Source organism: Typopeltis vanoorti, chromosome 15 (genome assembly GCF_054136105.1).
Source record: "Typopeltis vanoorti isolate ZY-2024b chromosome 15, IOZ_Tvanoo_1.0, whole genome shotgun sequence".
NCBI classification, from domain to species: Eukaryota; Metazoa; Arthropoda; class Arachnida; order Uropygi; family Thelyphonidae; genus Typopeltis; species Typopeltis vanoorti.
In genome coordinates, this window is record NC_143563.1 from 83,116,320 (window position 1) to 83,139,417 (window position 23,098).

Sequence of the window (23,098 nt, forward strand, 5' to 3'; positions counted from 1 at the left end):
CTTCAGTTTAGGAGTACCCCTGTTTAGATGTCATTGGCTATTTACTCATGGGTTCTTAGGGCATTATGAGTGTAGATGTACTAAAAAGTATATGTAGCTTAAGGAATAGAAAATTGCACATACCTTTTTCTGGGTGTTGTGGCTTTTCCTCTGTCTGCGATGTTGAGAACTGCAGAGTGTGTGTGTGGTGTGGGGGGGTAGGCAGTTTGGTAGAATAAGTTAGAAAAACCCGGGTTTTTTCCGTAATATATAGAAACATATACTTTTATATAGGGTGGGGAAAAAAGTGAAAGGGTTAATTTTTTAAAATAGGGAGGGGGAAGGGGAAAGGTAGTTGACGGGGTGTGGACCGTTTCGACTATTCGTGGTCATCATCGGAACATATTGGGAAAGTGGAAGCTATGTCAGGTCGGGTGGGTGCTTCAGAGGTGTTTGTGTTGTCTCCTATTGGTCGGGATTGTGACCTCAATTTAATGTTGTGAAGCTTCCAAACCTCGGAGATTATGTAGGGCCTGTGTACGTTGATCGAGTTTGCGTCACACTTTATAGCTATTGTTTCCGATATTCTGAGCATTGTTTCATTGTCTTGTCTGTCTATTATGATGGCCTTGTCTATCTGCGGGGTGTGTTTTTGTTCAAGGGCGTGAACAGCTATTTCCGTTTTTCCTGTGCTTTGTATACGATTTTTCTTTTTAATGTTGCGTTTTTTAGTGTTTAAATGTTCTGGAATAGGGATGTTACAGTCACGGAAGTGTTCTTGTAGTCTTGCCCATAAAGACCTGATGGTGGAACCTGTGTAGGTGATGTCACAGTCTTTTTGGCAGGGAAATTTATAGACTACATTGTGCTGTTCAAATATATCTTTTTGTGTGTGAGGTTTGGTGGATTTTAGGAGGTTTGCCAGTTTTTGGCTTGTGGTGAATACCAGTTTGTAGTCAGTATGTTTGAAGATGTATTTATAGGCTTTGTATGTGTTTTGGGTGTATGGTAGTTTGATAATTTTTTGTGTAGGGAAGTTCGTTTTGGTACTTGGGTTGTTTTGGCGGTTTTTTGCCGTCTTGTTTGCGTAGTTAATCAGTTGTGTAGGATAGTTGCGATTTAAGAAGATCTGTGTTAGTTTTTTTATTTCAGCGTTTAGACTATTTTGATTGGTTGAAAATTTGTGAGCATTTATGAATTGTGATAAGATGACGGATTTTTTAATAGAATACGGATGGTACGAGTGAAAATGGAGGTAGTTTCCGATGTGTGAGGGTTTGTGGTATATTTTCGTGGCTATTTTGTTGTGTGTTCTGGTTAATGTCAAGTTTAAGAAGTTGATGGATTTGTTCTGTTCGGTTTCTGTGGTGAATTTTAACCTGTTGCTGTAGCTGTTTAGGGATGTTTTTAAGGTGGTGATGTGTGTGGGATTACCAATGCACAGAATATCGTCCACGTATCTGCCATAGAAGGTGATGCCGGGGGGAAGGGAAGGGTGGAGTAGAAGTGATTCTATATGTGCCAGGAATAATTCCGCTAGTTGTCCACTGATGTTTTGGCCCATGGGGAGTCCGAAGATTTGTATGTACATGTTGTTGTTGAACTTGAAGAAGTTTGCCGAGATTACTAGTTTTATTAAGTTAATAATGTCAATGGGCGTTAGTTTAGTATGAGAGTGTAGGGTGTGGTCTTCTGTGAGTAGTGTGTGTACGATGTCTAAAGTTCTGGGGGCGTCCACGTTAGTGTATAAAGAGGCCGCATCTAAAGAAGTGAGGATGTCTTCTTGGGATAGGGTTAGGTCTTTTATTTTATTGAAAAGGTCGTCCGTGTTTTTTATCATGAAGTTTGACGTTGTGATTAGTGGTTTGAGGAGTTTCGCTACGAATTTTGATAGAGGGGCTGTGGTGGTATTTTTGTAGGAGACTATTGGTCTCATCGGGTACCCGTCTTTGTGGGTTTTTATTTGTTCGAACATACAAGGGGTGCGTGTGGTGCGGGGGATCGTGTTTTTCAGTGTGGTTTTGTCAATTTTATTTTCATTTTTTAGGATGTGTAGGGTATCGTTGATTTGTTTTATGAGGTCGGAGGTGGGGTCAATTTGTATTTTTCGGTAGGTGTGTGGGTCGGTTAAGATGGCTGTTATCTTGTTGTGGTAATCGGCTTGGTTTGTGATGACTACGGTGTCCCCTTTGTCCGCTTTATTGATAATAATGTTCGGGTTCTTCTTTAGGGAGAGAAGGGCTTCTTGTAAGTTGGGGGTGATGTTGGGTTTAATTATTATTTTACTGTTTATGATGTTGTTAATTTTGTGGAATATAGTTTCTTTGTTAGGGTCATACTCTAATTTCGCTTGCATTCGGTAATGATGTCTCTGTTTTGTATATATTTTGGCGAAACACCAAAGTTTAATCCTTTGTTCAGGATGGTGATTTCGTCGGGCGTGAGATTGTGGTGTGATAGATTGATAATGGAATTGTTTTTTGTTGGTTCTAAGGCGGAAATATCCGAAGGGTTGGAAGCAGCGCGATTGTTGTATTGGGTGTTTGTTAGTGTGTACCATTTCTTTGCAATGAAACAATGAAACAATGCTCAGAATATCGGAAAACAACCCAACAACAAAACAACCCAAGTACCAAAACGAACTTCCCTACACAAAAAATTATCAAACTACCATACACCCAAAACACATACAAAGCCTATAAATACATCTTCAAACATACTGACTACAAACTGGTATTCACCACAAGCCAAAAACTGGCAAACCTCCTAAAATCCACCAAACCTCACACACAAAAAGATATATTTGAACAGCACAATGTAGTCTATAAATTTCCCTGCCAAAAAGACTGTGACATCACCTACACAGGTTCCACCATCAGGTCTTTATGGGCAAGACTACAAGAACACTTCCGTGACTGTAACATCCCTATTCCAGAACATTTAAACACTAAAAAACGCAACATTAAAAAGAAAAATCGTATACAAAGCACAGGAAAAACGGAAATAGCTGTTCACGCCCTTGAACAAAAACACACCCCGCAGATAGACAAGGCCATCATAATAGACAGACAAGACAATGAAACAATGCTCAGAATATCGGAAACAATAGCTATAAAGTGTGACGCAAACTCGATCAACGTACACAGGCCCTACATAATCTCCGAGGTTTGGAAGCTTCACAACATTAAATTGAGGTCACAATCCCGACCAATAGGAGACAACACAAACACCTCTGAAGCACCCACCCGACCTGACATAGCTTCCACTTTCCCAATATGTTCCGATGATGACCACGAATAGTCGAAACGGTCCACACCCCGTCAACTACCTTTCCCCTTCCCCCTCCCTATTTTAAAAAATTAACCCTTTCACTTTTTTCCCCACCCTATATAAAAGTATATGTTTCTATATATTACGGAAAAAACCCGGGTTTTTCTAACTTATTCTACCAAACTGCCTACCCCCCCACACCACACACACACTCTGCAGTTCTCAACATCGCAGACAGAGGAAAAGCCACAACACCCAGAAAAAGGTATGTGCAATTTTCTATTCCTTAAGCTACATATACTTTTTAGTACATCTACACTCATAATGCCCTAAGAACCCATGAGTAAATAGCCAATGACATCTAAACAGGGGTACTCCTAAACTGAAGCAGGCAAAATAGCTGTAATTATAATATGTTAAATCATATTTCTTCAGCCACTTATACACCGATTAACAAATTATCCACCCACTTTCCTTCCTCTAAAGATGAAGCTAAACTATGTCTCTACATGGTGTGCATTGAGTTCCGTGTAAACTGTAATCTTTTCTACTTTGGACAAACTGGACACTCTATAGAAAAAAGAATTCAAGAGCATCAATCAGCCATTCAACACAACAAACCCAAGAAATCTGGATTAGCTCAGCACAGAATAGAAACAAGCCACAACATCCTTTGGTTCAAGACTCACCTCTTACACAGATGTCGCTATAAATTTGAACGTTTATTTAAAGAAAGTGTAGAGGCCTTACTTCAACGTCCTAACTTGAATCGTAATGTTTGTATACCTGTATCAAAAATTTGGGAAAGTTTAATCAAAATAACACATTAATTATGATTATTTTATTTTATTTTTATTTTTTCCCTATATTAGTCTAATGTTATTTTAAATTATTACATGAATTTCTGAATTAATATCTTTCATTTAATCATGACTCTGATAAAAAATGTTTACTCTTTTAATACTTAGCGATATGACATCACGCGGCTCGTTCTATTTGGGAATGAACGATTGTTCGTATTCCACCTTGTTTTTTAAAACTATTCCTATGCAGCCACTGAAGATGGTCTGTAAATATTCAGACTGAAATATTTGGTAAATTAAATAATATTCTTGTGTAAATGTGTATATATTTTATAATCCTAATGTCACAAGTATCTTTAAAGATGCAATAGAAATGTTAATCAAATTATTTAAATATGTGTATTACATGCATTGTATGCAATGGAGCATGGAGGAAAATAAAGTTACTTCCTGGTAGGGTTACTACTGGGAAGAAAAGAAGAAAACACAACACACACATTAAAATCTGTGATAGAAGTTGGAAGAATAATTCTAAACATCCAAAAATCAGAATTAAACAATTTATGAACCCTTTTTAGAAATCCGTCACACAAATTTTTGAAAGCCCAAAGTTTTACAGATATTGCATCAATTATTATATTTTTGTTTTGCTAATAACAGTAGTAACATAAAAGTCAAAACAAGTTACATTTAGAACAGATAAGGTTTCAAGAGTTTAAATTGCTTTATATCTTTATTTAATATATTAGTTTACATGAGTATTAGTTTATATATATACACAGGTATTCCCTTGATTAACGCAGCTAATTAACTTCGATGTTACCACGTATATCAAAATCGCGTTAATCAAATATAATAATCAATGGTAAAAACTACAATTCGTCCATGATCGATTACTGTATTAATAGTTTGTTTTATATGGTACTCTTTTAGGAAAGATAAAAAATGAATGCAAAGTAAATGTTTAATAAATACTTGTACCTACATTAGTTACTGCAATTTTTTTTTATTATTAAAAGAAGTTATCAAACAGGATTTTGAAAACAACCTAAGTCATTAGTGCATTCTGGCAAAATAATTTTCCAAACAGCTTTCATGCAGCTAGAAGACACTTGCTCCCACGAGTTATGAATGTTTTCAATTGCGTGCTTAATGTTAAATTTTTTCCATAATTCTTGGAGCATAATCGCATTTTCTACCGTTGTTGTTTCTACTGCCTTTGAAAATGTCTTTTTAAGAAAATAGGCTTTGAAAGTTGCAATGATGCTCATTTCCAAACTTTCACATTCTCACACAGATCATTAAGAGAATTTGGATGACCAAGTGCGTTATCAAAAAGCAAAAGAGCTTTGAAAGCCAAGTTATTTCTCTTGCAATAAGCTTCAATTGGCAGGCAAAAATAAGACTTAAACCAATCTTCGAATAGACTTTGGGTAACCCAAGCCTTCTGATTCGCCTGCAAAATTACAAGTAAAGAGTTCTTGTTACATCCTTTTAAAACCTTCGGGTTCTGAGTTCAATAGACAAGCAGCGGCTTCAATTTAAAATCTCCATTAGCATTCCCTCCAAGCATAACAGTTAAACGATCTTTTGATACCTTATAGCCAGGCTGCTTCTGTTTTTGATATAAAAGTTCTAGATGCCATTTTTTTCCAATAGAAGCCAGTTTCAACTACATTGAAAATTTGGCAGTAATCGCAGGAAATGTAGATGCAGCATCTTCATCAGCATTTGCAGCTTCACCTGTTATTTTCACATTCTTTAGTCCAGCCCTAGATTTAAAATTTTCAAGCCAGCCTTTGTTAGCTGCAAATTTTAAATTTGTCTTCTTTATATTTAGTCTTTTTAAGTCATCAAAACAGACTTTGCCTGTGATATTATAGACAATTGGAAATCTCTTTTGATTACAGTCGTCCAGCCAAATAATCAACAGATCTTCCATTTCAACCATTATAGCACTCCAGTTAAGTGTGCATTGCATACCTGCAGATGTAACTTTACCTTGCTCACAATACTCATCAGCTTTGGATAAAATAGTCCATATTGTAGACTGGTTAAAACCAAATTCACTTCCAATCTTATTTTTACTTTCACCACATTTAAATCTTTTAATTATATCAAGTTTTGTATCTAATTACTTTCCTCTTCTTTTTTTCACTTGAAATTTATGAAGAACATAATTTGTAAATACATATACAGCAGAACAACTGGAGCTTGTAATACACCCACTCTTAATGCTGGCACTCAAGCTCAGGGAGCATGGCTGCATGGAAGGAATGACGTCATCACGAGGCTTGCATGTTTTCGCGTGGTAAATTTAAAGGCGCATTAATCAAAACTCTTGCTGTGTATATCAAGAGATTGTCGCAATTAATTTCACTGTATTAAGCAAGGGATACCTGTTAGTTGATATACCATATTTGCCGGCGTATAAGACGCACCCTCTTTTTTGTACACATTTTTTAGGAAAAAAACTTTATCACTGAATATTATAATGAATTTACAGTATTTCGAATATAAAATTTGAAGTTCACTAATCTTGAACACCATGATGTTGTTCCAGTAAAGTCGGCGATCCCTCTGTTAGTGGCTATCGCTTTCGCTCGATGAATAATAATAATCATAAAATCCAAGTATTCAGTTCTACCTCAAGTTCTGTCCATTTTGCAGTTCCACTTAATAGGTTATGTTTACTGTGAGTTGTTGCTTTTTTTAGATTTTCCTGATTCTGCCAAGTCCTTATAATTTTCTCAGTTGAGGGCAGCCCAAAATGGCTCTCTGCAGCCCTGTTTCCAGGTTCTTTAGCATACGCAATCACACGTAGCTTGTATGTAATATTGTAGCAATGCAGACGTTTTTCAGCCATAATTTGCCAAGAAATTTAGATAAAATTTAGGCAGAAATTTACACCGTTCACAACAACCATGACAACAATTGGAAAGTTTAAACAAACAGGAACACAGCTATGATCGTCGATGACAGCACATGTGCATTTTCACTGAACTCTACGTAACTGGAATGCTCTCACACACCGCAAGGAAGCAAGAAAGAAATCGCGTAACTCGGAACAGAGAAAATTTCCAGAAATGAAAGTAATAAAAAACCGAGTATTGGCGTATAAGCCACACCTTGTTTTTCAGACCTATTTTCAAAGAAAAAAAGTGCATCTTATATGCCGGCAAATACGGTATATAATTTTCAACACACCATTGAAGGATGTGCTGAAAAGGTGTGATAATCACCATGAAGGAATTGAGGTAGAACTATGTAACTTACACATTATTCTACATATTCCTCACAAAGTATTATATACTTGTTATAACGCTGCTGCTGCATCACTTGCAATCCTCTCAGAAAAAAGTCTTTCCCTTGCTACACACAAAGCAGTTCTCAGTTGCATATATGATTTCATCATCTGTGGTAAATTTTGTTCCTTTCAAGTGTTTCTTTAAATTTAGAAATAGGAAATAGTCAGGTAGGACCAGGTTTGGCAAATAGGGTGGGTCAGGCAGACATTGAAAGCCCAAGCTGTGCACTGTCTGTTTGGTTTCATGAGCAGTGTGAGCATATACATTGTTCTGCAAAAGCAACACGCCTCTGCTCAGTTTCTCACAGCGTTTCAGAAAAGCTGAATAAACCGCTGTCGTTACAGTTTCACATTTTTTGAGGTACTTGGTAAGGATTACACCATCCATATCCCAAAAGACAATGGCAAGAATCTTCCCTGCTGATTTTTGTATTCAAAACTTCTTTGACTGTGGAGAAACTTTGTGCCTCCACTTAACTCACTGTTTGGTCTCTGGGTCATAGTGATGAAGCCATGTTTCATCAAGAGTCACAATATGAGCCAAAAAATTGGAAACATGATTTTTTAAAATGACCCAAAATCCCTTAGGATGACAGCACACATTCTCTTTTTTGGTTGACATTCAAACATTTGGGGGAACCACTTCGCTAAGAGCTTCTGCATGTCGATATTGGTGTATAATGGCCTGAACCTGTTCCCCAGTCTTCACAATGTTTTTGCCTGGTATTCGTCTATCATCAAGGACCATGGCATGTACTGCATTGATGTTTTCAGGTGTGACCACTGTGGAGGGTCTTCCTGACCTGGGGGCATCTGTTGTCTCAGAATACCAAGTTTTAAACTTGGCCATCCATCTGGCAACTGTTGGATATGCTGGGGCACAGTACCCTAAAGACTGACACAAAGTTTGGTGAATCTCAGTTGCAGACTTTTCTTGCAGCATGAAAAATATGATATCGGCCTGCAACTCTATGTCTTCGAATTTCTTCAAAACCTCTGATATGTCTTCTCATATATATCCTAAAAGAAAAAGAACAAATTATTACAATTTGACGAAACATGGGAGTTAAAGGGGTTTCAAGATATGTTATATCAATTGCTTTAATATCATTTTTGTTCTAGGTGCAGTTCCCCCCCCCCCCTGTATATATTTAAATTAGTTTGTGTTGGTCTCCTGTGATGAGTTGTGACTCCATGCAGATACCCATATAATAATAATATTTGATCCCACCAAATTCGGCATTCCTTCCTTCCTCCATTCCAAAGGTAGTCTCTAAAAATTAGCTTAACCCAATTTTTTTTTTTAATGGCAATTAATGCAACATTAAAATTACAAAGAAAGCAACAATCATAGTTTATTCTTTTTTTTTTTATATATATACATCAATAACTTCAGTTTTATGTGGTAATCAATTAAAATACTCATGTTAAAGAAAACTAAAAAAATGCAAATACATACATCTTGTGGAATCCTTTCCAAAATTTTCAAAGTAAATATTTTAGTCAAATGAAAATCATAAATCCAAGAATATTCAGCAAGATAAAATAGTGTTTCCTGCATGTATTTCTGAATTTTTTCATCTGATGTAGAATGCTGTATGAAATTTAAACAATCCTTCTGAGCTGCCATTTGTTATATCACAGTGAAACTAAAAATTAATAAAGAGAAAAAAAAATTAGAGAATTCAGAAGCCATTTAAAAATATACTATACATAAATTACATCTAGGATGGTAATCACAAAAGTATAGTCTACTATTTATACTATATACATCATTATGTAATTATTTCTGTACCATGCCTGAAATGGAAGAAAAAATAAATGGGATAGGTTGTTTTCAAAAGGAATAAACAGGAATAATGTTGCCAAATGCATAGCATGAAGGCTGGAGAATATGTTCCCCAGTCTTCACGCCATGGGTTTGAACCTCTGGAGCAAGGATGTTTGTAAATGTCAATAAAGTGGTAGAGAATTTATCTGGTGTGAGATTACCACTGCACTGCTTAAGATCCCAAGTAACCTGAAAAAGTTCTATGTTTGGTCTCTAGAGCAGGATTTCTTTAATTACCTAACCATTAACTCACAACAATACTTATGTACTATAGGTTTCCAACCTTTCATGAGTGGGAATGTCATTAAAAATTTTTTTTATTCTACTATACATTTCCACGAACAATAAATATCTTAAGGTAGCAGGATGGTTTAAGATTTCCCTAATAAGGTTTAAAATAGGATGGGTTTTCTGCTCACTTCAAGTGCTTCCAAATGTAGTATTGTCCTGTATTCTTGCCCTTAAAATTAGCATGAAATAGGAACAACTGGATTCATCACTTTCTATGGCCTTTTCCAGTCCTTTCGTGTCTGACACTAATATTCCTCTGCATACTATAGCCGTTGGTGTTTGCTTTTGTTCAAAAGGCATGGTAATCTTCATGGTTGTCTGCTGTTGCAAAACTTTCGGATACATTCTCTCACAAGCTCTAGTTGTACTTGCAGCAATTTCACCAATTGTAACTCTTCTCTTAGATTCAATGCTATCACTCCTCTGTCTGTCCGTCTGTGTACAAGCTGGACATTAACTTGATTAAAATTAAAAGTGTTAAGAGTCTTAGATCTAGTTATATCATCAGACGATGTGACTGTGAATTAAGTGTCTAATCTTCCCTGTTTGGAGAAAGTGACCATGAAGTGATCACATGAGTTGCAGCCAGTCACATGAGAACTTCTATAAAAGGGATATATATGTGGTGGAACTCCAATGCTGGTAATTATGGAAAGCTTAGGAGACAACTGGGAGCTGTAGTGTAGAAAGATGTGTGGAATTAGAAAGATATAGATGCTGCATAGACATTGATTAAGAGCCATTTAACAGCAGCAATGCCTGAGTGTATTCTAAAGGTGAAAAGGCTAAACAAGATCAGAGTAAAATAGATGAATAAAGAGTTTAAACATGAAATCTGGAAGAAAGAGAAGGCACTGTGGAGGCAGCACAAGATGAATGTTGGTAATGATCACATACACGAAGAATACAAGGAGTAGGTCAGGAAGGTGACTTGGTAAGGGCAGCAAAAGTGGAATATAAAAAGAAATTAACCAATCAAATTAAGAAAAACCCTAGTGAAGTTTTTCGACATGTGTGGCAAGTAAAAGGAAAAATTACTATAGGAGGACGATGCTAGTTGATGACTCTAGCAGACTGGTAACCAATGCAGAGGATATAGTTGAACTATTCAATAATTAGTTTATCAGCGTATTCATCCTTGTGAAGACAACATCAGGAGAAGACGGAGCATAGAACGTACGCCAGAGAAGGGACTGATGGTGAATGAACAAGAAGTATATGAAGAATTAAGTAAACGATGTAAATAAGGCGGTAGGATTATAAGACGATATAAGACAGTATTTCATGTGTCTTGAGGGAATGTGCTTCTGAATTAACAGCACCTTTGGCACAACTATTTAATGAGTCATGTGACAGGGCAGGGTGGGAAAAATTATTCCACTTCACAAAGAGAGGGATATGACTGAGGCTGCAAATTATAAGTCGATCTATGTGTCTAGGATTGTTGTTAAGGTATTAAAGAAGTTGGTGAGGACTAGGATTCAGAAGTGGGTTAATAACAGCATATTATTGATGATGGTCAGCATGGGTGTTTGTTAGGGAGAAGTCATGTTTCAGCAATATGCTTACATATTACAAGGTGACAAACTTACTTGATAAAGCGAGATGCATATACAACATTGTACTTGGATTTTTCAAATGTCTTGGATAGACTGCCACATGACAAGCTGGTAGCTAAACTGAAACAGATGGGATTAGATAAGAGACCAGCAAGTTAGCTAGCTGATTAACTGTCAGACAGGTATCAGCAGGTTGTATATGTAGGGGTAGTATCCCAAAATAGGAAGGTCACTAGTGGAGTGCCACAGGAATCTGTTTGGGGACCATTATTGTTTAACTTGTATGTTAATGACATTGGTACTTGCTTAGCTGGAGATGTGCAGCTGTTCGATGATGCAAAATTGGAACGGGCTATGAAAAGTAGAGCAGATGTTGTGGCCTTACAGTAAGATCTGAATAAATATGTGAGTGGGAAAAGGATTGGAGCTATCAGTTTAATGTTGCAAAGTGCAAGGTCTTGAAATTTGGTAGGCAAGATTGGGTGGGATTCAGAGTATAAATTATTGGAGAAATTTTGAAGAAGGTGGAGGAAATGAGAGATCTGGGAGTGATGGTGGACAGAGACTTGAAGTTACATTACTAAAATGGTAAGAACATCACAATGGATTATAGCAATAATGAGAAGGATATTGACATGCAGAGGCAAAGTGGTTATGGTTCTACTGTATAAGGCTTGATCAGGCTACATGTGGACTACTGTGACAGATTTAGTTGCCTGGTTTTCAGGGGGATGAGGATGCACTGGAGAGATCAAGAGAAGGTTTATGGAATGTCAGATATGAGGAGAGAATGAGGGAATGCGACTTACAAAGCAGTGTGAATATAAAAGAAGAAACGACAGTAACGGCTTGTTACCGGATTCATGTGGAGAAGATATTTCAGTGTGAGCAGGGGTGTATGAAGTAGGTTCTTTGCATGGAGTGTGATTGGTGAGTGGAATGCAATGCCTGAAACTGTAAATGGGTTCAAGGCACAGTTCAATGATCTTTTGGCATGAGAAAGTATAGCCCTCCCATGATGAGTCCTTTGAGGAAATCAGATAATAATAATGCAAAAACCTTATGGCATGGGTCACTATCCAGACCACTTTCGACCTTTATTGAGGTCTCATCAGGATACTCTGGAAGGTACCAAGGTTAAATTGATGCAAAGTCATATATTTTCAATATACAAGTAGTAAAATGATGTATTACTTTCAATAAATCCAGGTGAACACCTCACAGGTCCTTTGCATAGATATCTAATGGTAAATTACCACATCTTTCTTTCTTAATAACCTCAAGACTCATTTGCAGAAATTTATTCCATTTCTTTACAGAACAGAAACAGAAAAACTCAACAGAAAAAACCCACAGTTTTATGAGTCTTTCTTATATTACAAAGAATAGGTGGTCAGTACAAGAACCATTGAAAACAATTATACCCTGAAAGATTCCTTTCAAGAAAAACTTAATTCTAATACAGTAGAATCCAGCTATTGCGATCACGGATAATATCATCAATCGGCTATTGTTATCAAAATCAGTTGGTCCCGAAATACGTCATTTAAAATGAATTAAAAATAATCCGTATTATAATGAAAGTTCCAGTTATTGTTATCAAAAATCCTCAAATGTTTAGCCTTTTACGTGTCAGAATTCTAAGAAATAAGTATCATCAGGAGAAAATTTGATAAAGAACATTTGTTGAAATATGACTTTTTTTTTGTTAATCTTCCTTTAATCTTATTCTTCTGTAAATCTTAAATCTTCCAGGCAAATGCAAGGGGGGGGGTAATAAATACAGTCTAATTGTGATTTTTCAAGTTTATTTTCATGCTCTTTTTCAGCAAGTGAATTTGGCTTTAAGTGCTCATTAAAATAGCCCTTAGTATTATGGCAGAAGCAAGTAAAAAAACAAAGATTTAGCTTTTCAAGAAAAGCAAAGAATTTTGGAGTGCTATGATAAGTTGCCCAAAATGAGTCAGAGTAGTGTGGCTGTACATTTAAAAATTTCACATCCACTCTTGTGTAAGATCTTAAAAAAAGATCAAACATGGAAACTTCAGCTCTTACTAATGAGAACATGAATTGGAAGTGAGCCCAATCTGGTAAGGATGCTCAAATTGAATCAGCATTAAAAATTTGGTTTAGTAATGTTCGTGAAAAGAATGCTTTGATTAATGAGCCTTTGATAAACCAAAAAAAGCAAAAGAACTTGTAAAAAATGGGCAAAGAAAATTTCAATGCACCGATGGATGGTTTTATTTTTTATTTATTCTTATGGGGTTCCCCCTGTTCCTTAACCGCCCCTTAGGAATGGTTGAGCCTTCCTAATGAGGGTTAAGTACTATATCCTATGACTGTAACCTGTTCACGGGTCCTGTTTGCCTGCTTGCGGGATGAAAAAAAAACTCTAGATAAACTGGGGGAGGGGGAACCCTGCTGTCCACACCCAAAACCAGCTAACTTGGCTATGGCTGAGAAAGATTCAAATTTGCTTGAGGATATTTACAATGCAGACGAAACAGGACTATTTTCGTGCAATGCCTAAGCATTCGTTTAAAAATGAAAGTACTAAAGGATTTAAATCTTCAAAAGAGCAAGTGAAAGTTCTTTGTTGCGCTGATATGAAAGGTGAGAAACAAGAGCTCCTAGTGATTGGAAAAAGTAAAAATCCTCAGTGTTTTAAAGGTGTCAAAAGTTTGCCTGTTGACTACTGTTCTAGTGCAAATGCTTGGATGACTAACGACATTTTCAACAATTGATTAGTTAAGTGGGATCTTAAATTAAAGCGAAAAATTGTCTTGTTAGTAGACAACTGCACTGCACACACACAAAAATAAATTTATCGTTAAAGAACATCCAAGTAATTTTCTTGCCTTTGAACACTACATCATTAATTCAGCCATGTGACAAGGCATCATACAAGCTTTTAAAGCTTATTATCGGAGGGAAGTTCGTGCGAGAATTATAGCTGAACTCGATTATATAAAAGACCAATCTGATGCAAGTGCAATTACAAAAAAAGATTTCCCTTCTTGATGCATTGCATTTGGTAGCAATGTCATGGAAACAAGTCTCAGAGAAGACCATTGAAAACTGCTTCCAAAAAAGTGGAAGGTAGATTTTTTAAGACAAACTCTGAAACTCCTTCTTCCAAGGAATTTGAATATCTTGCAAATTAAATTTTTGATGAAACCCCAGACGGTGTGTCAAAATAAGAATTTGAAAACTGGTTGGATATTGATAACAACATTGAAGTCGTGGCTACAGTGACAGTGTCAGAAATATGTCAAGCTGTTTCCGATGAAAACCTTAAACTAATAGAAGTGAACCTAATACAAGTATAGAAAACAAATTTTAGAACAGCCAATGCCCAGATGCAAAAAACTATGAATACTTCGTCGCGGTGTGCAATATACAGCGACAAACTTCGAAAGACATTATGAATATGAGCAATTTATTCATTAACTACTATATTCAAAGACACAACAGACAACACTAGATAAGTTTTTAAAATGAATTTTATGTTGTTGGTAATTAAAAAGTTGTTTATAGCAATCAAATTAAATAATGTTCATAAGAATAAATTGAAATCCATGATGCAATTTTTTATATCCTTTGCTTAATGTTATCAGCCAGTTATTGTAATTGAAAAGTGACTGTCCCAAAGTGATCACAAATAAATGGCATCTACTGTATATGGTTTACCAGACTTTGTAGATACTATTAATGTTGGTTACTTCTTTCCTTCTATTGCACTTTCCAAAGTATTTGATTTCATTGATCAGAAAGATGTAGATCGTATGCGTTGCTCAGACTGGATCAAATTGCAAGTAAGAGATATCTTCTGGTGGAAAGACTTTGTAGCTTATTTTCATTTTTAACAGCTAAGAGGCTACTGGACAGAAACAAAATAGGCATTTGTTTAAATATAGTCGCACACACTGCAGAGCAGACTGTCAGTTGTAGTGTATACACTTGATTCAGTTGTTCACTTGGAGGGAGCTGTGCATGGCCATCCAAATCAAGTCACGATGCACTGGATATCTATTACTGATGTTGAGTTATATGAAGGCAGTTTAATGCTTGTTTATTATGTTCAGAAAAGCTTGGTGAAAAAGATTAAACAAATACCAATAAATCTTCAGTGGTAACAAAATATATTGATACTTAACAAAAAATTATATTCTTCTTTTAATCCTTTACCAAACATAAATATCTTACACAACAGAGGAAGATGACTTCATATAAACTGGCTCAGTATCTCATAATGCATAAACAGTGAAAGAGTCCCAATTGGGTCCCCAGCTCAATTTTGACCTTTATCGATAGTGGGAACTAAATCCAGAAAGATACCAAGGTTAAATCAATGCAGACATAATACATTTTCTATATACAAGTAGTAAAATGAGTATATCATCAGATTATTAAATACTCCAGATCAGAGATAGTTGTAAAACTCTTTTCCACTGAATTACAAAGTATACTATGCTTGATCCTTTACCCAAGCATAAAAAAAAAACATTTGTATGTGAAATATCTTCACAACTAGTTTACTTGTACACTGTACAGAGAGGCTGTTGACTTTACATAATTTGCCTTAGTATTGCTTTTTTTATGCAAAAACATTATGGAAAAGGTCATTACCAAAACCGATCTAGAACTTTGTGAGGTCTTGTGTGGGAGCTAGACACAGGAAAATACCAAATGTTAAATCAATGCAGAAGCCATATATTTTCTAAATACAAGCAAAATGGTCGATCACATATTATTAAATACTCCAGACTAGTCATGAAGATACTTCACATGCAAACTTTGTTTGCTCATTCCTGAATAAAGTAGATGGCTGGTTTTAAAGTAATCAATATATGTACTTACAGATATGAGTTACTAGAAAAATCAGGAAGTTAAACAGATGGTGCAGCCATGTTAATATATATATATATATATATATATTATTATTATTATTATTATTTTGACACCTCCAGGGAGTCCAAAGACTCATCGAGGGAGAGTGTGCCGACAGCATCGAACGATTTGCCCCCTTCCAACTACTAACCGCGCTCAAACTTACTTAACTGAGCCATTAGTAGCAGAGGCTCTACCAATCCACCAACCTTCGCCGGCAGCGAAGGTTGGTGGATTGGTAACCATGTTAATATATATGCTGCTTCGCCGGCATATATATTAACATGGTTATATAAAAATGCTATATAAAATCAGAGAAGAAAAGACATCATTTATATCCAAGGATATGCATACAGATCCAAATTCCAATTTGCATTCATGAATATGTATTTGGATCTAATGTAACAGATCATTTAAACCAAATGGGAGAAGAAAGATAAACAAAAATGAAAGGCAAAAGACAAGGTACCAAAACATTGAAAAATATAGTTGGAAACTGCTGTTTAAAATTCTATTAAAAATTAAAAAATGCTATTTAAAAAATACAGAATACTACTAGTGGTGGGAGGTAGACGGCGTTGATGTATTTGCGATTCGTTGTAGTTAGTGGATGTGTGTGGTGGAGACAGAGTTGTAGAGTAAATGCCCTCCCTCGATGATTCTTTGGACTCCCTGGAGGCCCCACATAGTAATAATAGTCAAAACTATCTTGAACGATAACAAGAAACAAAACAATTTCGAAGAAACCTGATGGAAAAACTAGTAGCAAAACTAAATATGTTGAATTATATAAAATCAAGTGGATAATTTTACATCTCCGAAATGAAGCCGTTAGCTCATTATTTTGGTAAATAGTTTTACTAAATATGTTGAATTCTTATATATTCTGCAACACAATTAAGATTTTATCTTCAACTTCTATTGGCAAACACTGCATGTTTGTCAAAAGAACTAGCGAAACCCATGCATTTAGCTTTCAAGATGAGATATAAGCATAAAATAAATTTAAATAAAATCTATTATACAACAAACCAAAACGATAAATTTTCTAGTTATAAACGTAATTTCAATGAAGTTATCCATACAGTAACTATGACTTTGGCTTCTCCTCGTAACCAACTTCACAAGATTCTGACAATTTTTGTTAACATACCTTAGTTTCCGCTAATCCCAAATAAAAGCACACTTGACAGAGTAGTAGTTAACCCTCTATGGGTAAAATAAGTAAACATCGGTGAAATTTCAGTAAATGAAAATGGGATTTACTTTCATGAACCTCAGGACTTTACATAAATATAATTTTCTATGTAACACAACATAAACATATTTTGCACCAAAACATCCACAATAAACAGTATATAAAATCACAGAATCAGTTTTGAATTTAATTGACTTAAAAATAATTACAAAATAAGTGAACCAATCTAAAATAACTTATAAATTAAATTAGGTATGTTTCTGGGAAAATTCCCATGCTACTCCTCTTAAACACTATTATTATTATTATTATTATTATTATTATTATTATTATTATTATTATTATTATTATTATTATTATAGCTATTATAGCCTGTTTTTGTTTAGGAGTGTCCCTTATTTTAAATACATTGGCTATTTTTACTAAAAAAATTTTTTTTAATATATATTTTAGGGCATTATGGGTGAGTGTTGAAGTCAATTATAGCAGAATAAAAGAGGAGGGAAATTTTGTACATACCTTGTTTTGATACTAGGATGCCTTCAAATTCCATGTTCCTGCTGAAGATTGTTTATAACAAGGGGGAAGGGAGCTTGGGGGGTGTTTTGACGCGGGAAGAATAAATTGGAAACCCGGATTTATTTTAATATATATATATATATATATATATATATATATATATATATATATATACATATATATATATGTATATATATATACATATATATATATATGTATATATATATACATATATATGTATATATATATATATATATACATATTAGGATAACCAAGCAATTTTATATGCTTGGTTATTTTAGCTCCTAATCCCAAGTGTGCAAACAATTAAGTTTGCGCCTGAAACAAAGTTCAAGTCTAAAGATGGTACAACACCAGGGCAGCTCATTGTAAAGGTGGTTAAAGCTTTGATCACTATTCTTAGTATTTTCCCATAATGTAAAGCACATCTCACTAGAAGATGTATACTGCAATGCATTATGGGTGGGGTATATTTATTCCCATATATATACATATATATATATGTATAAGGCGAGCGCCCTTTCCAGTCATGTCCTTTTCTCGGCAAACTCTAACCTTGAAGAACAGCCACATCAAGTTGATTGGGAACGCACTACTAATTTATATATTTGCAAGGATGAATTCGAAAGAAGAATCATCGAATCAAAAGAAATAGTTCTGGACCCTTCACATTTAAACAATAATCTTAGCTACAATTTACCCGATTCCCATAGCGCAGTAATCCAGTACTGGCGCTCAAAAATTAGCTGTCGCACACATTCTACTCATGCCAACGGTAGCACGCGGTCACCTATTCAAATATGACTGTTATTATTCTGCTTTTTATTAAGCTGTAAAGTTCATTTTTTACCGTGTTATTTTATGTCTTATGTTTTTATTTCTCACCTGAAGAAGTCGGATCACCGATGAAACTAGTTGTGATGTATTAAAGGTTTTTGTTATACTTTCTCGGGTTCTAGTCAGTTAAATTTATTTATATATATATATATATATATATATATATATATATATATATATATATATATATATATATATATATATATATATATATATATATATATATATATATATATATATGCATATATATATATGTGTTTAAGGGCGCTTTTTTGGGGGGTAGGGGGAATTAAAGATACCAAGAAATTATATACTAGTTTTCATCCTTTATCCAATTGTAATCAAATAAAGTTTGTGCCTAAAGTATTTTCAGGACTGGGGCTATGCGTGGTAAAGGTAGTATGACTTCGCATCACTTGCCTTAGTAACCCATAATGCAAAGCACATCTCCTTGCGAACATGTATAACGCTATGCATTTTGGAAAGGTCACTACCCAGACCAGTTTCCCTGTTTAAGTGCAGGATTAACTCTCCAAAAATTCGTGCGATCACTTAACCCAACAATTAGCGACCTCAGTGATCATTTAACTCAGCGATGGCCTGCTCAGTTGCAGGCTCCTCTACAACCAAGCAGAACCACTCATATTTCAGAAAAAGCATCAGCCAAGGAAACCCTATTACAGGCCACCCCAAAGGATCCAAATCCCTGGATGTTCCTTAAGGCAAAAAACCTTAAAGGAGCAAAAATTCTGCGCCCCCAGAATCAAAACGCAAACCGGTCTCGACCTTCTTTGAGGTCTCATCAGTGGGAGCCAGACCCAGAGGTGATACTAAGGGTAAAGTAATGCAAAAGTCATATTTTCATATACAAATTGCCAAAAGGTGTCAGAGCTTATTATTAAAATACCCTGGATTAGAAATAGTTATTTGTTGAAAGTTTTTTTCACTTGGTTATACCATAAATTAAAGAGACCAAGAAATTATATACTTGGTTTAATCCTTTATCCAAGTGTAAGCAAACAAGGTTTGCATCTATGATCAAAACTGTTTAACAGCCTTTATTAACTATGCAAAATAAATATACTAATTTTTTTAAGGAAAATGATGCCATAACGGCTAAGACAATTTTCACAAACGTTTCTTAGGGAGCCTGTGTAGCTCAGTGGATGTGGCGTTTGTACACCACCGCGCTTGGCCGCACGAAGGAAGACTTGGTTTAGAGTCTAGTCGGCGACTAGAGGAAATTTTTCTAAGCCTTTTTTCGACCTGTTCCCGAGTTAGTCAATCTCTGGCACGGGCAAGCAGGTTTTTTCTCCCGGAAACTCGGGTTTTTCGTCCTGTAAACTCAAGAAAATCGACCGTAGAACCCACATTATTTCAGACATTAAATATATTGTGTTAGGGCTAAGGACCACGAGATGGCGGCACATTTGAGCCGTCTCTCTTCACTGCGTAACGCTTAATTAGTAATAGCCTTGGGCCATCTGTCTCTGATTCGGTACCAGTGGAGATTGAACTGCCCACTCAGTCTCCAAAAGTTAGATAGGGCTAAATGACCTCGCCTACTCCCGTATACAGGAATAAAAAGGCGTTAGCTGATTTTTTTTGTTTCTTTTGGCTGTATCAAACAACATGCAGTTGAAAAAAAAATCAAACTCAAATGAAAAACAAGTACAAAGAGACCAATAATTACTAAAGTGATAAGATTAACAAAGTTGCGCACTAAAAATATCGTGATACACTTCACGTTTATAACACATATTGAACGCCTGTTAGGAACCGGTCACCGATACGTTCGCAAACACAGAACAATGTTATTATCAATATTTAGGATTCGAGGAATCATAAATGTAAAGAGATTAGTCGAAGTCAGAAGAGAAAAACGACGCAGGAGATCCGAGGTTGAAAAAAAAAATGAGATATATGATTAAACGAGAGAAATATGGAAAGGAGATAATATTTATGGTGCTTCTATGGTATGATAAAAGCCTTTGTAGCAAAATGGAGTTTGAATTAACAAAAAAATACTAAACTCAGTTCTAGTTAACAACTAGAGGAACTTTTTCTAAGCCTTTCTTAGACAGGTTCCCGAATTAGTCGATCTCTGGAAAGGGCAAGCAGGTTATTTTTCCCAGGAAGTCGGGTTTTTGTGTCCTTTTAACTAAAAAATTGACTATACAAACCGCATTATTTTAGACAATAACATATTGTATTTGCCTGTGTAGCTCTGTGGAAATAGCGTTTGCATTCTCTGTTCTAGGCCGCCCAAAGATAGACTTCAGTTCAACTATAGTCACCGACTGGAGGAACTTTTACAAATCCTTATTTCGACCAGTTCCAGAGTTAGTCGATCGCTGGAAAAGGGTGAGGGGGTTTCTTCACCCATAAACTCAATAGAATCATCCGTAGCGTTCTACTAACAGTCTTAGTAACCAACACTGACATATCCAATTAGTGTTAGAATATGTCAATGTTGGTTAGCGATAGTCATGGGCCAGCTATCTCTGATTTGCTACCAGTGAAGACTGAACTGCCCACTCAGTCACCAAAAGCTATAGAGTTAAAAAAGGCATGGCCTACTCCATATAAGGGAATAAAAGGCTTTAGCTGATTATTATTATTATTTATTGTATTAGGATTATGGACCACAAGTTGGTGGCACTTATTTGCCGTTTCCTCACTTGATGACGCTTAAAATTAGTGATAATCGTGAGTCAGAAATTTTTGATTGGCTACCGGTGGAGACTAAACAGCCCATTCAGTCTCCAGAAGTCAGATAGGGCTAAAAGGTCCTTGTTTACTCTCTATAAAGGAATAAAAGTCACTAGCGAATTTATTTTTTCCTCCGATTTTCTAATAGAAGTACTTCCCAAAATCGCAATAAAGTATTATTTTCCTGCTGCGAAAATTAATAATATTAGTGATGCTAACCTAGGCGAACTAAGAAGGAAGACAATGAGAGCTAATGAATCAATATTCCGGTTGTGCAGATTAATAATATTAGTGATGCTATCAGAATGCAAAAAAGACAGCATATAAAAATGGCAGTTTTGGCTTGAGCCAATGACTGAGAGAGGAAGGATGAGAAAGAGATATTGGAAGAAGAAAAAAAGAAGAACGAGAGAGTGAAGTTCGTCAATCTCTTGACATACTATAACCTAGGCGAACTAAGAAGGAAGACGATGACAGTTAATGAATCAATACGCCAGTTGTGCAGAAAGAATGACATATAGTTTGTGGGCCTATGATCTGAGTCTAATGGATAGAAGGATTTGTGTAATGCCGATGGTCTGAACTTGAATGGATTCGAGTAGATGTCTGGAGAGCTTTATTCATTAACAGCGTGGACTCTCAAAACCAGGAAAACTACAGAAATCAGAGGAGACACGGACGTGTGAAGGGATAAAGGATGGAATCCATGAGGCAAAGGTGTGTGTGTGCGTGTGCGTGTGCGCGCGCGTGCCTGCGTGTGCGTGCGTGGTTGTTCGCGCCTGTGTGTGTCTGAATAAAAATGCAGAGTCTAGTCTATCATGAAACAAGGGAGAGAGGATAGAGTCCATGGAATCAATTAAGGATGTGGAGGCGGTTGTGGACATAAACCAATAGCTATTACAGCGTCTATATAATAACGTAAGAGTAAGAGTCAGTTGGGCAGTTCATTTTGAAGCAGTGTCGTTGTCCTATTGAAGCGAATAGAACAAAATATAAAACTGGTTGCTGCTATAGTGCAGGAAGATGTGGCAAACAGGTATTATTATTATTATTATTATTATTATTATTATTATTATTATTATTATTATTATTATTATTATTATTATTCCTGACACCTCCAAGGAGTCCGAAGACTCATCGAGGGAGGACACCTACAACTGTCTCAACCACTACACCGAACCTCTACTATGAATCGTCTCCATCAGGTCGAGTAATTATTATGGGGACTTCAAAGACAAAAACTGGAAACACTATGATGGATAAATTAGATGGTAGGAAAAAAATTAAATTTATAGACTTACTGAGTGATAAGAACTTGAAGCAGCACATGATATAGGGTACTCGGCATATGATATGATGGATCTAGTTATAGGATCAGAAGCTGTATCTATAATTAGGTGACTACATTTCCTTCAACAGGGTGAGAGAGAGAGAGAGAGAGAAAGAGAGAGAGAGAGAGAGTGTGTGTATATGACAGAGCTAATTGAGAGGTAGCAAAAAGTGGAATTTCAGTTTAAGAAGGGACATATACGTAGAACTCTAAGGCAGGTGATTAGTCAAGCTTAGGTGGCAGCTTAAAGCAGTGACATGGCATAAAATCAGCAAAGGAAGGAGGTGATAGTGCATGATGGAATCAAGGGGTATCTGAAGTAAGCAATATCAGAAAATATACCCAAACAGGAGAATAAATCAGGTAGGAGATACGTGGATAAGTAGCATCATTAAGTATGACCTGCTAAACACGAAAATTTGGTGAAGGGTATACAATAGTGACGGAAAAAAGGTGACCAGCATGGTAAGGAAGGCAAAATGAGATTATGGAAGAAATTAGCTGAGCAGACCAAAAAATATTCCAAATAGTTCTGTCGTTATGTAGCA

General features: G+C 35.8%; 1 protein-coding gene across 4 annotated transcripts in view; it reads right to left on the minus strand.

The window, feature by feature from the left end:
• Positions 1–17,217, minus strand: part of LOC150098935 (methyltransferase-like protein 25B) — a 176,423-nt gene extending 159,206 nt beyond the window's left edge. For 2 of the 4 annotated variants that reach the window (XM_090405566.1, XM_090405565.1), the window contains exons 1-3: positions 17,019–17,055; positions 15,250–15,363; positions 8,819–9,008 (exon numbers count right to left, since the gene is read on the minus strand). In XM_090405566.1, coding sequence (XP_090261692.1) covers positions 8,819–8,989 — 171 coding nt within the window. In that variant the 5' untranslated portion in view covers positions 8,990–9,008; positions 15,250–15,363; positions 17,019–17,055. Of the gene's footprint in view, positions 1–8,818; positions 9,009–15,249; positions 15,364–17,018; positions 17,056–17,086 lie in introns of those variants that run through there. The other 2 variants (XM_090405563.1, XM_090405564.1) reach the window with 2 other exon arrangements.
• Positions 17,218–23,098: the final 5,881 nt, after the last annotated feature.